Consider the following 16,448-nt stretch of genomic DNA (forward strand, 5'->3'; position numbering starts at 1 on the left):
TAAGTTTTATGTATAGCGTGACAATCTCACATCTAAAATTCATCCTGTCATTCTGTCACTATCATGTGTCACGCCGTCAAAATAAAATCTCTCCCACATCCTGTTTGGGCTGCAGCTTCCATGTGACCCAAGACATGATGTGTATTAAAAAACAGGAAAAAGAGCTTTTGACAGATTATTTTTGGCACAAAAGTATATCCTGAGGCAACCTGCATGGAACTCTGTCTTTGATTGTTTTACTGTAAACTGTGGTAGCTACACAGGAATGACGCATAACGCTCCTTTTGACACATCTGTCGCCTTTATATTGGCACAGTGTTTGGGGGCTGTTGACTGATTAATTCTTCAGAATAATTAAACACTGTATTATTTCAGGGAAAGGGTTTCAGCAAATTCACGAGAAAGTGCTGAAAATAGAGTTAAATTCTTTCTTCCTTTCTCACTCACTCAGTGAATCATGGAAATTAAATGACTGAGTCTGTTCTGGCTGGCCTCCTAGACTTATTATGTAAACCGCTCTGTCTGGCTGTCTCAGTCCTCAGTGTGAGTGTGCATGTGTGCGCACGCGTGCACATGTGTTAGTCTGCGTTTGTCTGTTAATTTCCTCCCTGTGTGACTGTGTATTTCTGTGTGAGCAGTCAGTTGAGGGGGCATTGAGAAAGAAAAAACAATATAAAAAATAACATTCCTTATTGGACTTTTCTCGCAGTTAAAGACGATGGGTCGGCGTGGATCAAATTCTGCCTTTTGTGTTTCATTTTTCTGTGACTGACAGCTGGCATCGTCCCAGAAACAGAATCGCTTTAATCCCGTGTACGATATACAGATAGTAATTTGTCTTCAAAAGAATTACCACAGAAAGTTGGCACATCTGCTTCCTCTTTGTTCAGTTTCCAATAACGCACGACTCCTGAGTAACTGGGTTCAGTGTCTTGCTTAAGGGCACAAAGAATAACATTTCCTATTTACTGCGAATTGGTGAGAAATTGCCTCTTTCCAAGGTTTCTCACCTCCTTGCTTGTTTCATCCTTGATTTTTCCATTTCACCTCCTGTCTTGTATTCAGTTTTGTGCATTTTTTAAAATTCTAGTGGTGGATATGTCAAATTGATTCATTTTCATTAGTGGTTTTTAATAGAGATCAACCAAATTTGTGTATTTAATATTTACGATATTTAATCATTTGAGGAATAGCTGATGCCCTTTATCAATTTTTTTTTGTATTGTTTTTCTTTTCTTATTTAGTTCCTTTTTTGTTCCCAAGAAGCAGAAAAAGTCTTTGTCGTTTTAAAATCTTTCAGGTTTCCATCACACTATCCTTGAAAATTCAGTCAGAGCAAAATGTATGTGACCCAACAACAATATCAGTTACTGACAAAGTTAAATGAAGGTTTTCAGAGATGTTAGAGAGACGCATTGCTCTCAATGAAGTCTGGATTGAAATCTATGGGAGGTAAATGGACTGGTGTTTTATAGTGCTTGTCTACTCTTGCTGAGCACTCAAAGCCCTAAAACACTACAAACCACATTTACCCATTCAAACATCATTCATTTCTATCACTTTAAACACTTACCTATCACACTCACACCATCAATGGATGCATCAGGGGCAATTTGGGGCTTAGTATCTTACCCAAGGACTTGAGGAGATGGTGATCAAACCACTGACCCTTATATTAGTAGACTACCTGCTCTACCTCCCGAGCTGCAAGTATATATAGCTATTAGGCAGCTTTAACCTTAGATCAGTTATACTTTGACAGTCTTTTCACAGTAGATATACAACTTATATTTTGCAAAGTAAATACTAATACCGAGCCTTTTTTAATTTAAAAACCTGCTTAAGTAGAGGTTCCTTAGTTGGTGATGGTTCTTTGGAGAACCAGAGAACTTTTAAAAAATTAGAAACAACTTTTCTTAGAGAAGATAGCAAGAGTTGCCACTAGAAGATGAGTATCAACCTGCATACTTAATTTCTAATGCAAGAAATGTCCAAATGTGCCTTTTTTCCATTATTTTAAATGTGAAAATATGATGCTGTAACCTTATTATAATGTATATATGTGTACCCCGTCTCCTCTTTAATGGGTGGACCAGTCTGAATAAAACATTAAAAAACTGTAAAATAATTTGATTTATATATTGGTTGGTTTATATCATATATTTTATGTTTATTTCAGCATCCCCCTGTGGGAACGTTGGTCTCTGTTTCCGTTTGTTTCACGTCACGTTAAACATATATATCATCCGTAGGTAAATTAACAGTCACCAAAAAAAAAGCTTTTGCTTGCACAGGGTCGTATTTGTGTATATTTGTGTATATATACACAAATACATATTTTTAAAGTAAACATAGTCAGGTTTTACTTTTAAATTAGTTTTCTTTTCTTAAAAAAATGAATTTTGACTAAGTAGACAAAAAACATTATTAATTCAACAATTACTGGATTAAATAATCCACAGTTGCAGAGTTAAAGTGTTTTTTCCTTCATTCTTTGTTGAAATCCTTCTTTCGTTCCTTTTTATTCAGCCTCTCAGCTGTTCATTGTTTCGGTCTAGACACCAACAACAACACACACACAGCTCGAAAAAGTCATCAGCATGTTCTCATCATGCATATATGTAGATGCATGCAGTGTGTGTGTGTGTCTAGGGGGTCTGGGTCAGCGGCACTTCGGGGAGTTTGTGTTTGTGTGAGTGTGTGCTTTTTGCATATTATCTGCATACCAGTCAGCATTCAGCTGAGCCTCTTGTAGGCTGCTGGACCCATATTGTCCCATTAATTAGTCTGAAGTCAGAGCCAGCCCTATATGTCTGTCTCTCAGGGTGAATAAATCCATACAGAGACTGTCTGAGGTCCAAGAGGCCGGCTCTATAAATAAAGGCAATGACTGTCTGCCCGCTGTAGGCATAGACTCGCACACAGTAATGTGGAAAAGATTGTCTCTTGTTTTTCATTAATTAGGCTGAGGACGAAAAATAAACCTTTATGACTGTCTGGTCTAAATACTTCAATTGTTGTGTGTCAATGTAGTTTAAAAAAAGACTGTTTTCTTATTAATTAGTCTGGGACAGAGGAAGTTGCTCACGTTAATGTCTGATTACGTGTTAAGAAGAAATTAAAGTGTCCCTTGGCTTTTGTTAATTAGTCTGAGTCATAATTTGTCTGTCTGGTCTTTTAAGAGCGTGGTGTCACCTGCTAATGTGGAACAGATCATGAACGCAGGCTTGTCTGCTGAAAAGAAAATTTAAATTATTATTATTTTATATATTTAAGAGTTTGTGTTTTTGTCACCTCTGTATGCGTACGATTGGATGTCTACATGGAATTTAAAAGTGATGTCATGTAGAGACTATTCTGAGTGACAAGTCAGTAGTTTCATAAGTAAATTGGTGAATTGTGTTCCTTTGTTTTCTCAATTACAAAGTTTCTCCAATTGAATCTGTTCATACTTAAGATCAATGTTTATTTAGTCATTTAGAATTGCACCCCTATGGCATTAATATGGAATCTCTAAGGTTAAATGAATTAGAGTGATACTCAGAATGAAAGTCATCAAAACTGTAGTTTATGAGTCATCTTGTTTAATTAACATTTAACAATATTTTTGCCTTAAAAGGTTAGTGACTCTCCTGTGGACCATCTGCTTTTTCACATTAACCTAACTTGAAGAAACATGAAAGTAGTTGAGTGATTTCAGACGTTGTGGGAAGAAATATCAAGATTATGTTTATGTTATGTCACAGGCCTCCATGAGTAATTCAGTTTGCAGATTTTCATTAGACATTCGGATATTCAGATGTATGCAAATGCTTGCTGTGTCAATGGTGGCATTTTTGCATTTGAAACCAATGCCGTGCTGCATCTGCTGGGAGGCAGTGGATGAAGTGAAACAGTCTGAGTATCTTTAAGGGCAAAGGTCAAGGGTCAGGTCAGGAGAAGGCAGGGAGGAGGAGGGGTGAAAGGTTCATTGTCACAGCGGAGGGGGTTGGTTTTGGTTGTTTGTGTACGCCTTCTCCCATAATATTTCTCTCATACTAACTTTTTCTCCTCACTAACTTTATTATGTTAATGAATTCAATTTTATGTTCCTTGTTTGTTTTTTTTAAAGTGCAGATATATTTATGAGACCTTTGATAACTGATTGATTTGTTTCTCTCCACCTGCTGACAAAGCTACCAGTAAATATAGCAACTGGACATATTGACGCTGACTGCAGGAAGCCACAGATCAATACAGATAGCCAAGTCTCAGCATAGGGTTGGAGGAGGCTCCAAAAATGAAAAATCTGCATGCTGAAAAAAAAAGAGAACAAACGAGTGTTTTAAACACACATTTTTTGACATCCTAGTCTAAGAAAATATTCCAAACTGCAGTGTTCAATGAAACTATTGCTTAAAATTTAAGTTTAGAAGTCTAGACCATGAGTGTCAAATGCCCAGCCAGCCAGAAGATCCAAAACAACCCACTGGATGGTTTTTCAATGTCTGAAAATTTCAGTGAAGCAGGTCTTAACTTTTGAACTTTTCTCTGTGTTTTTGAAAAAGGAAGCACTGCGCTGACAGTGTCTAAGAATAAATCATGTCGTGAAAGTCATTCATACTGTACCATTCAAGCCAGATGTCTGAATCATCACCAGTTTTACAGCCTTCTTACTGACAAAGACCTTACATGTGGCCTGCCCTACCACACCAAAGCAAAGCTGTTAAGCCAGGTAGGCTGGCTTAACAGTTTCTTTGATTTATGACAGTAGCATTTCTTTGTGGTGACAGTAGCCTGAGTGAATATGGAAGACAGACACATATTATTGGGATTCCACATACTTTTCTGAGGACATCTCAGATTTGAAATGAATGGCTCTTACGAAGTCAGACTGTCTTCTAAAACAAATGGAAAAATTTAGACAGTGTTTTTTTCATTGCTATTTTTCCTTGATTCACTGATCTAGCCCACTTGAGATTAAATTGGGCTGTATTTGGTTCATGAAAGAGTCAAGACTAAACTTGGACTTGGATGATTGTGAACTACTGGAGAGCATCTTACAAAAAAGACGAAAGCACAGACGATTTTCACCAAATGTGCAGAAGAATTTGAGTTACATAAGTCACCCCATACGTAATTTGGCCTTTTGTGTGGATATACCTTACATTTTGTTCGGAAGCAATCCATGACGTAGATTTCACACAAAGACTTTTCGTGTGACATTTACGATGATTTGTCAACCAATCAGCTGCCCTGACTGCGAGACAGAGTCTAGACAATGGACACTTCAGTGTACAAAGCACACACATACACTCCCATTCCCCCCACCCACGCAACACAGACGCTCATGACCGTGGGCTTGACCCCTGTGCGCACACACACTCAGACTTCCAGAGAGAACTGCGTCTGCCTCCTTTGCCCTCTGGCTCACAGGAAACAGCTGGGACCACGTCATTTGCATCCTCAAACACACACGCACAGAATGTCACTGTGACTCCTCCTAGCTGTTTATATTGCTAATAATTATCATTACATATTCAACCATTCAAACACATAGACACAAACCAAGCTCCACCTAAACGCCAAATAACCCCCTCACTCTCTGACTGTCACAAACGCACATACATTTACACACGCGCACACTGAGTGGATTGCAGTGTGTCTAGACAGAGCAGCAGGCTAGAAAAGCACACAGACACCCCTGTACTCCGCTTCAGATGCACATTAAGGATGTGATTCTAATGGTTTTAGGGCTAAAAGGTGAGAAAATAAAAGCCCACATGCACATCAAAACAAAGTTATATTACAATCATGCTCTTGCACTGTAGCCAAGTCTACATCCCCACTAAGCTGCCTCAGTCAGAAAACACATCTTTTCCTTTCCACTGTGGCCTTTTGTTCACATTTGATGGTGTTTTTCAAAGCCCAAAACAGATCTCCTGGTCTACAGAGCAGCTAAACATGTAAATGTTGGCCTCAGATTTTTGATCATAGGAAAAATCGAAAAGTTGATCATGGGGAAAAGTATGCAACCTAAGCCTGCTTATGGTGGAATCTATTCACTTTTTTAGAAAGGGGTTATAAGGAGTAAGGGGTTTACCTATAATCTAATGTGCTCTGAGAATAGAATAGAATTGAACTTACTGTTGGTCAAACAAACAAGCAACCTCAGTGCTCTTCAGTCAGTTTTTTATAGCTATGTCTGCACTACTACAGACTGTAGAAAGAAAGAGCTTTAAATGGCTGGAGACTTCACAGAGTGCATTTCAATGCATTTAAATATTTAATGTTTAAACTGTAAAAAGCAAGCACAGGAAAAAGTGAATTTTGAACACAAACATATCCCCAAATAAATAATGATGCAAATTACGGTGCAATGGTTTGCTAACATCATATGATCAAGGGTGTGTTCAGGGGGTCACATAGGCTGGCACTGGCCCATCTCAAAAATTTCACCACTTTGCAAAAGAGTTCAATGTAAAACAAAATTCAGGCTCCTTTGCAGCACAAATTTTCACTTAATGCTATTTGTATAAGGGCGCAGACCTGCACATTAACATGAAGACTCTGTCTAATGTTTCTCCAAATTTCTGCTCAGTTTTTATTTCTGATAAAATATTCTGATTTCCCACTGAAGAAAATCCCCAAAGTGCCATTGCATTATATACATTCATCAAAACTATATAAAATGAAAACACTGTAGGAGAATTCTTCAGCAGAAAAGGAAAGCTTTTTGAAATGTTATTTTTGGTCAGATTTAGCAAATATTTGACTGTTTCACGTTTCTGTATTTGCAGTTTTTTTGTCTCGGCAACCATAAAGGTAATAATACTACTTCAAATGCTATCCAGATGAGCTGTTGAGATGGCTGTCGAGTTTTAAGCCTTGCTTTTGGAAGGACTTTGATAGTTCTGCTGCCCACAGGTGGCAAAAAAATCTGTGAACTGAGCTTCCAGCATCTGTGGTGTCTCAGCCTGACAGCTGTTTTTGTTTTACGTAAACATACCAATTTTGAGTCCATTAAAGTCTTCGTGACGGCCTTGATTGTGCTCTTCATGTAAGCATGGGGACCACAAGACTTGATGATGATGGGTAGGAATGAGCAAACAGGAAATTTAAAAGAAAACAACATGTTGCCTTAATCGGATGTACATGTCTGATGAAGGTTTGTTCCTTTTACTATTTTTAGCCATGACTAAGTGTCCAGCCGCTTCATGGCATCAGACTTAAATTTGTGTATGGCTACCCCACACAAAGTCCAGAAGACCTTTTGGAGTAGGTTGAAGTGAAAATTCAACTTGAAAGGTTTAAGGAACTTCTTAGAAGTTGTTTTTTTTTTGTCTCCTAAATGCACCACAGTGTGGAAGGAGTCTTCTTACAGGAGACAAACTTTGAAATAGCTAGTATCTTTAAAAAAGGTAAACAATTCCCATCACACCTGCGCTGACAGATTCTTGGCTACATCAGAAACACAATCGCTGTTCACATTGTGTCCACTAGCTTCCCACACCTTCCTCAGTGAGGAGACGGGAGACTTTGCCAGCTGGCATGCACACCTAAATGTGAGGCCCATATCATTTTGTGCTCTGGAGGCATGGAGCCAGTTTCCCAGCTTGTTTGCCATCCATCCATCCATTAAGCTTTCACAACACACACCCTCTTATGGTAAACATTTCTGACCCTGATGATACGGAGAAACATCAACAGCATTAAAACACTGTCAGCTGTAAGTACAGGGAAAATACCTTTGCTCTCTCGCGCACAGATTTCCACGTGTATGTTGGGGTTTTGCCAGGTGTCTCTTGCAATAAACGTTAGAGCTCCACAAGTCTACCACAAAATATTCAGACGGTGAAATATTTTCACCCGTTATCCCCCCCCCGCTCCCGTTCCTGCTCATTCTTTCCTTTTTATACTTTCCATGCAGTTCTTTGTTTCAGTGGCTTTGTTGCAGTCATGGTGTTTGGGTTTCTGCAGAAAATTGTTTTGTCTAAACTAGAGGTTATCTCATCTCTAGCACACACACACGCACACACACACACACACACACACACACACGCAAAGGCACAAAAGCAAAGGCGTGTTGATTCATGTGGAGGATAAAGAAAGGACATGAGCTGATTAGAGGTGAGTCTTTAAGAAAGAAAGTGCACTCTCAGAGCCAGGTGTTTTTGAACGTTTTAGCCACCGGGCTGCTCTCGTGAGGCAGGTGAGGCTTCGGTTTCTTGCTCAACGGCACCTGAATAATAAAGGAAGCATTCAGGTGTTCACTTGTTGCTGTTGTTGGATTACAGTTTATAAAGAGAGTGAGGGTGGCGGTGTTGGTCAAGGGAGGATAAGAATGTGTTTAGTCATCAAATGGTTCAGTATGTCCTTAATGGAGCATGTTAATGTAAACAGAGATCATCAAATGTAGCATTTACATTATTATTCCACCATCAGCATAGGTATTGGCATCTGTTACAATTCCACAATGAAATAAAAGGAGCGACTGCCTGGGAGGGGAATTGCTACTAACTTGTGTTAGGAGTGTGTTAGGATAGGCTTTCTGGTTTTTAATACAACCACAAATAGTCTGGTTGCACTTCAAAACCACAAAAAGGTCTTAGAAGATATTAAGGAAAATGGTACAACTTTTCCAAATGACTTATTCTTGAAGCACAGATCACCAAACCTTAAACTTCAACAGGTTGCTGCTTTTGAAATGACAGTGTTTGCTGCTTATGTTTTTTATTTCTAAAAGCAGACCAAATATGTTTGGAATTTGGACTTCGTCGCTTTGATCCTGAGCAGATAAATGAGTAAAGCGCCAAATCACAACAACAGTCGCCTCAAGACGCTTTATATCGTAAGGTAGACCCTACAATAGTAAAATAGTTCATTATTGAGAAAAAATATATAATGAAAGTAAGAATTAAGAGCCTTCTGAGCAAACCTACTCCTTATTTTAAGTCTTTGTTTGGCCTCCACCTCTTCAGCTGTTAGTGTGTAACTTGTCAGGTGTGTCGTTTTTAAAAGAGATTAATTATGAACACAGCTTCCTAGCAAGTCTTTAAAAGAAAGAGCTGTAAAATTTGTGAATTCATCAATACAAGTGACCTATTTTAGATTATGTTCAGTCATCCAATTCATTACTGATATCAAAATATTTAATAGTAGAGCTTTTAGTGGGGATTGGTACTTGAATCACACGGCATCCAGTCTGAGCACAACAGATTTTCGTGCACAGTAAATCATTAACATCGTTCTCAGTGTTGGCTTGCGTTCCGCACACACTCACTGTAGCCGCAGACACAAGTGCTTTTAATTCATTAACCATTGTTTATTAATGTGGAATTGATTTTCCCATGCAGACACACAAAAACGCACACAGGGTCAGACAGACATTGTTTTGTCTAGCCAGGTGTGTGCGCGCGTGTGTGTGTGTGTGCATGAAAGGACTGGCTGAGCGAGTTTTGATTTGGCAGCTGGAGAGGAACCACATGCCTGGCTCACACACACACACACACACACACACACACACACACACACACACACACATTTGCCTCGTTTTGCAGGCTTGATCGCAAACTCATTACCTCTATAACTGCTTTTAGCTTATCTTAGGCATACACACACCTGCAGAACACAACAGGTTTGTCCTTGAATATTTATTACACTAAATTCATGCCTCCTTATGTGACCCTTTATCACTGAAACGCCGCTAATTTTTTTTTTTTATTTTATTTATTTTATATTCTCCTAAATGCTTAAAAATTCACTACTAGTGGGCTATTGTGGTACATTTAATGTTATGAGTCATTTTTGGATCTTCGACAAGTTTTTGGAGCATGGTTTAAAAAAATTCTCTATTGAGGATACGCAAGTAAAATAATTTATAATTTTTTTGTCAGATAAAAGCAAACTTTTGGTTTCTTTCAGCTTTTGGACGTAGCTCAAAATGTCTTAGATGTTAGAAACCCATTTAGTGACTTAGCACACTTACAAATTCTTGCTCACTTAAGTGACTGACTAAGATTAAACTGATAGTAGCTGAAATAATCAGCAACATCTCATCAAAATTTAAAAAAAAAATCAGCCCAAATTCCCTTATCCATGTATACAGGATGCATCTTAATACAACTTAATACAATAAATCTTGACATTGAAATTCATTATTACCATTAATTTAAATCAAATAACAGGAAATTAATCAACGACTGTTTGGATAATTTAAGTCATTTCTGGCCAATAACTTGAAACATTTGACAGATCTGTGCTAGTTTTTACGTTAATGGAATTTCTTTATTCTTCAAACTGTTAATCAGACACCGCAAGACATTTGACAACGCTGTCTGGAATCTAGAAAAATGTGACAGCGATTCTTTTTCTAATGTTTTATAGAACAAATGATTGGTTAATAAGCAGCAATAATCTCAGAAGAGTCATTAGCTGGAGCTATAAAAGAAATATCGTGCACTGGCACATTTATCATATTGAATCACGTCCTCTTGTGATAAGTTATCAACACACTGGTGCCAAATACTTAAGTTTTTATTAAAGCATTCAGGAGCTCTAAACGGGCTACCCTGCCAGTCTTAGGTCACTTAAAGACTCCTTATGGTGGAGCGTATAAAATGAATGAGGGTAAAGTGAAGAGAGGGGTGTCACTGTATTGTGATGTTACTGTAAACAATGTAATGTAATAATATCATATTGAAAACTGATCCTTGACTCTCAGCCCCTAGTGTATGCCAGTTATAATATGCATGATATCCGTACTGTTCTTTTATGGCAGAAATAATAATTATGTATACTAAAATAAAATTGTGATTATTTAACGCAGTTATGTAGGACTATTGGCTTTACAAACACACCCATTTATTAACAGGGGACTTTCTCGAACTTTAATTCAACTAAAAACTTGAGAATAGCAGCTGGAGGTGGTGGGAACACTGGGTTATCATGTTGGAAGTCAGGCCCAGACTGTGGGTCCAAGTGAGGCCTGTGGCTCGGCACAGATGTGGAGAGTGAGGGAGAGTTGAGCTGTCCTGACCTGAAGTGGGCTTGGCAAGAGAGCATTAGCAATGTGGAGAAAAAGGCAACTGTAGGCAATCATTAATGATCCAACCATTAATGAGCCCTCTGCAGGTTTATCCATGCAAAGTGTGTTTCAACTTTTTAATTCCCACTAGAAAGATTTTGTTGATCAAAGGCTCATTTTCAGTTATTTGAAATAGAGTTGAACCAGTAACTGATTTTTTTAAATAAGGGCAAAAAGTGCACAGCTGCAAAGAAAAGAGGAGCGCTGAATTTAAGAAAAGTGAATGAGGGACAATAATTATTTTATCCATGTAAGCTTGTAGATGTAGAATACAGAAAAGCCTAATCATGCACAAAAGTAAATGTGACAATATAACAGTAAATGTTGGTGTAATTTTGCTGTGATAGTACTGCTAAAGGGCACTTTGGCAAAAAATTTGCCACTGCTGACAGAGGGAATTGAACCAGTAACTTTGTTAGCTAACCTGATGACCTGTAAATGTGTGTCTCTGTGCGCGCAGCCACTGATTGCACGCTGCTAATGATTATTATTATGTCTAGTGTCACTTTGGATCAGCTCCATTACAAACACACACACGCGAATGTGACCTGCCCCGCGACTTTCTCGTCTCTTTTTCATTCAAATGAACACGGTGTGTGTTTGTGAACGAAGGTCTATCTGTGTGCGTGCGTGTCTGCGTGTGCGGGGGTGCGAGACGACAGGGGTAGTCTAGCTCCTTCTGGCTAGAATTATAATGAGCAACACACACATACACTCACCCGCACACACACACAGAGCCAGACAAGCAGCTGATAATGAGGTTTGATTTTCATATGTTTCAGACAGAATGCTCTGCAGGTCAGCTAGTACACAGAGGAGCAGTGTGTGTGTGTGTGTGTGAACACTGAGTGAATGATTTCCGGTCTCCTTGCTGGACTTTACATACTGTCACTTTTTCCATTGTTAACATTAATGGCTTTGTGTGTCCAGTACAGCACGAGGTGTGTTGTTTGCTTTTGTCTGTGCTTTGTTTCCATTTCGCTGATGTTTCTGATGTCAGCACAGCATGGATTCTATTTAATTTTTATTCATTTCCTTTATCGTGCCACAGCTCAGCCAGCCTCCTGCAAACCAGAAAAAACAAATATTCTTAAGACATGCAGAAACATAACTAACTGTGTTTGATTGATTGTGGTCAGGATAATGTCTTTTATACAGTTTTACATTTTTACTGTAGTAATTTTGGTGAAAACACAGTGCAATTGCTATAGCAGAATTAAAGATAAAAAATGAGCTATATCTGTAAAACCTTTGGACAACAGATGCCAAACACAAGACAACTATAATAAATCCCGCCCACATGCTGATGAGAGCTAGTCAAACAAACAGCATGGTTATATCTTTTAAATAGCAACTTCAAAACATGGCCAACTTCAGAAAACAGACATATGCATACATATCACAGAGCGTAAAACCAAAGTCAAGCCAAAAAGCAAATTATTTACAATTACAAAAATGTATTAGTGGTATTGAAATTGCTTTTTTTTTTTTTTTAAATCTAAGTAAGCTAATGTACAGTACTGTAGCTCAGTATATTCACCACCTGTCACGAAAGTAATTCTTCTTCCAGTATTTTTACAAGAAACTTCAAGAAGCTGTGAACTGGTATAACTTTAATCAGCTGTGTTGCAATTGTTTTAAGTGAAAACAGCATAAAACATGAAAGCACCAAACTTACTGATTAGTGCGAGCTGCTCAATGAGAAGTTTCAGTACTACAGCCTTTAATGCTATCCAAACACGATTACTTTTTCCTAATAATAATCCTTATTATTATTCAGTCTTATTGAAGTTCTCATTGGTTCTTGTTAAATAACAAAGAATTTTGTATTTTATCATTCTTATTTAAAAAAAACTGAGTCAAATGTGTTATTAGGGTGGACTCTGAAAAGTCATTACAGTCTGAAGGTCAAAGTGTCAAAGGTCACAGCACCTGTATTGTATTGGTGAGAGTTGGCTGGATGCTTTATGTGTTTCATGGTCAGGATATTTAGTTTACTCAGAGTCAGTGACCTACTCTCTGCTAGAGTTAGCATAGCTAGCGTTCCAGATGGGACTTGCAATTTAACATGGGAGTTCCCTGGATTAACACTCTAAATTTAGACTAATGCTTCTCTGTCCTTCTTCTACTCCAGCACTCATCTATTCTATACACCCAGTTCTTACGCTTATTACATATCCTCCAATTCTACTTTATTTTGTCTTGTTGTAAAATGTCTGCACTGAACAGTTAGATAAGGTGGTTACTTACGTGGAGATTGTGAAATAATGCTCTTTATCACAATGGCAGTGATGGTTGTTTTGTTTTGTATATGGAGCATTTGTTTTATTATTATTATTACAGTACAGTGGTTTGACATAGTGAACCTCTATGCGTACCAAAATCTGATTTGCATGCATTCTTTTTTCATTTTTTTTTACAGGGAAAGAATCTCCATTTGAGATGGATTCAGGTACATATGTCAGCACATTTTACTTGCTGTTACCTCTAACTCCTTCCTGGGTTCAAACCCGGGCAGGGCCTTTCACGCGTTTGCACCTTCTCTCCGTACTTGCACGTAATTCTCTGGGAGCGCCGGTTTCTTCCACCATCTAAAACAATGCCCTAGCCAGCAGGATCTGGTCCTCATTTGCAAAGTAGGCTTTGGGTAATGTAAAATTACACACTGTGCAAGTAGATCATGTAAATTTACAGTTCTGGTTTTACATTTTGTTAATCATCTGTTACACACGCAATCATCACACTTTTGGGCTTTAAAATGCTTCAGTCGGTCAGTCTATTGACAACTTTACTGTCTAGTATTTCAATACATCAGCTGTCAAATTCCTGTACTTAAACTGCAGCAGAAGTCCTTATCTAATGTTCCTGCTCGCACTAAAGTCTGTGTGTGTGGGTGTGTGTGTGTGCTCGGTAACACATGACTGTGTGTTGTCCCAAACAAGACGTGATCAGAGAGAAGTTTCCTTTTTCAGAGCAAAGACTAATGAAAGATGAGAATCAGAAATGGGATGACGGTTAGAGAAAGATGAGGAAGGATGATAACTTACCCCTTCAAACACACACACACACACACACACGCACACACACACACACTCAGATTTCTGTCTCTATTTTCCCACTGTTGAATCAAGCAGTGGGAGTTTTATGGACCAAAGTTCCCACACTTGTTGGCTGCACCATGACTAGGACTTCCAAAGTCAATGGGAAGAGGCAGTGTGTATCATTTTGTGTGTCTTTCTTGTATGTATGTGTGGGTGTTTGTGCAAACCTCCCTTACACACACACACACACACACACACATACCACCACCACCCATCGCCCCCTATAGCCTTTCTCATGGAAATTGGCAGGCAAAATTGTGTGAACCTATGACCTATAACTCTGCCTCTCACACTCACACGCATATAGGAGCTTGCACAAACACACTCTCTCTCTCTCTCTCTCACACACACACACACATACACACACACAGCTGTCTGTGCTATTTCTGACTACCCAGACTGTCGAGTCATCTGAGGACTGAGAAAGGGGGGAGGAATTAGCGAGCTCTTCTCTCTCTCTTCCTGCCCTTTTCTCCTTCCCTTTCTCCCTTTCTACTCTTTTCATCATTGATTTTTTTCCCTTTTCTTTTCTGGTTGCCTTCCTTCCTCTCTTTCCAGCTTTTCAACCTCATATTTTCCATCTCCTTTGCTAATATATTTCGTGTCCTGCCTTCTTTTCTGCCTCCCTTCACATTCCCTGCTTTATTCCTCACTCTTCAACTTCTTCCCTTCCACTCCCTCCTTCCTTCCCACCATATTTTCTTCCTCCCTGTCTTCCTTTCTCCTACCACCCCTCCCTCCATTCTCCTGCCCTCCCCACTCTCTCTCTGTCTGCACTCTCAGAGCCATCTGACTCGGCAATGACCGCTCGTGACCTTTAGTTGAATGCGGGAGGAGGAGGAGAAGGAGGCAGATAGACTGAGAGCAGGCAGCGGATGACAAATGAGCTAATTGCTTTAGATTAACCATGGAGTGTCTGCCTGCCTGCCAGGCTTACAGCCTCCTCCTGTCTAGACAACACCACAGAGGGAGGGAAGCGATCAGCAGTCTCTCTCATGCAACAATTCTGAGAAGTGAAAATGTTTCTTTAGCGTTGCACAAGGAAAATTAAAGGAACTGTAAATGGTTATTTAGAATTGTTCTTCCTTGAAGATAAGGCGCTGGGAAGACACAGGTCTGAACTTTGATCTTTCAAAAAAATATGCTGGATTTTAGTGCAACACTGTAAATCCTGCATAATTCAACCTGACACAATTTTTCGTTTTTGTTTCAGTCCTAATAAACCAGAAAGCACCACAGACTTTCTGTTTAGTCTCTAAGCTGATGTAAGCTGTGCAATCAGACTCAGGATGATATGAGAGACGTCAGGCCTTTATTTTGATGATCAGTTTTTATACAAACCATCTTTTTCTGAGATTATCTTTAATATGCTGCAAATTTTTGGGGCATAATCAAATTCAAAAAACAAAAAATGAAATGTAACTCGCAACTGTTTTAAGTTCAGTCATAAAGTCAAACTTTGACTTCTTCAACTTTTCGTTTTTTTGTCACTTTGAAAATATATGCACGTTTTAAAATCGTGCACTAATTTTCAGTGTCTGATCGCTACAATGTAGCAATGAAGCATAGCTAATAGGCTTAGAATAGTAAGACGTGCTGCTGCAGAAGCTTTGAGGCAAATAACACCAAAACAACTAATGGAGACGAGTTGAAGATGCATTTATTGCATTAAAATGATTAAAACAATTATACAATACAATTATATATTAGAAAGACAGCAGCTATCATAAACTCAAATGGCGTCATTAGAAAAAATATTCCTGCATAAAAAATAAGGGGTCATAAATGAATCCTCTCAGTTATTTTGGTTGCTTGTCTAATCTGGCTGAAGGTTAAGCACCTGCACTGATTCAATTAGTCAGTCAACTGAAGATAATTTGAAACTGGATGAGCCATTTAAGTCATTTTTAATCACCATCACACATGTGACAATTTTTTTTAGTAAACTGAATGGACTACAGATCAGAACAAACAGGTGAGCTGAAAAATATCACCTTAACTATTCAGGGATTAAATAAAAATGCTTTTGCACAATACAGTTGCACCCCAGATGGCTAATGAATTAATAAGAGATTTTTTTTAGACTCCATTTGTGTGAAATACAATGAATGTTATGAGTAGAGAAGTCCTCTTTTGGATCGCAGTCCACCGTCCATTATTTAAAGACAAAAAGTAAAAGAGTTTGATAAAGTCAACAAGGGTAGCAGTGTCTTTTGAAAGTTATCTGGGGCAGAGGGATTTCTTTGACTTATAACCGTAGCAATTGTCAATGCAGCGTGGGC

General features: G+C 38.6%; 1 protein-coding gene across 2 annotated transcripts in view; it reads left to right on the forward strand.

The window, feature by feature from the left end:
• Positions 1–16,448, forward strand: part of pmepa1 (prostate transmembrane protein, androgen induced 1) — a 40,509-nt gene that overhangs the window by 7,380 nt on the left and 16,681 nt on the right. Inside the window, exon 2 of one of the 2 annotated variants that reach the window (XM_005453614.3) lies at positions 13,488–13,517. The exons of the other annotated variant lie outside the window; for it this stretch is intronic. Within the exon in view, the coding sequence (XP_005453671.1) occupies positions 13,488–13,517 (30 nt within the window). The remainder of the gene's footprint in view (positions 1–13,487; positions 13,518–16,448) is intronic. 2 annotated transcript variants of the gene reach the window in all.

Source organism: Oreochromis niloticus, linkage group LG5 (genome assembly GCF_001858045.2).
Source record: "Oreochromis niloticus isolate F11D_XX linkage group LG5, O_niloticus_UMD_NMBU, whole genome shotgun sequence".
NCBI lineage: Eukaryota > Metazoa > Chordata > Actinopteri > Cichliformes > Cichlidae > Oreochromis > Oreochromis niloticus.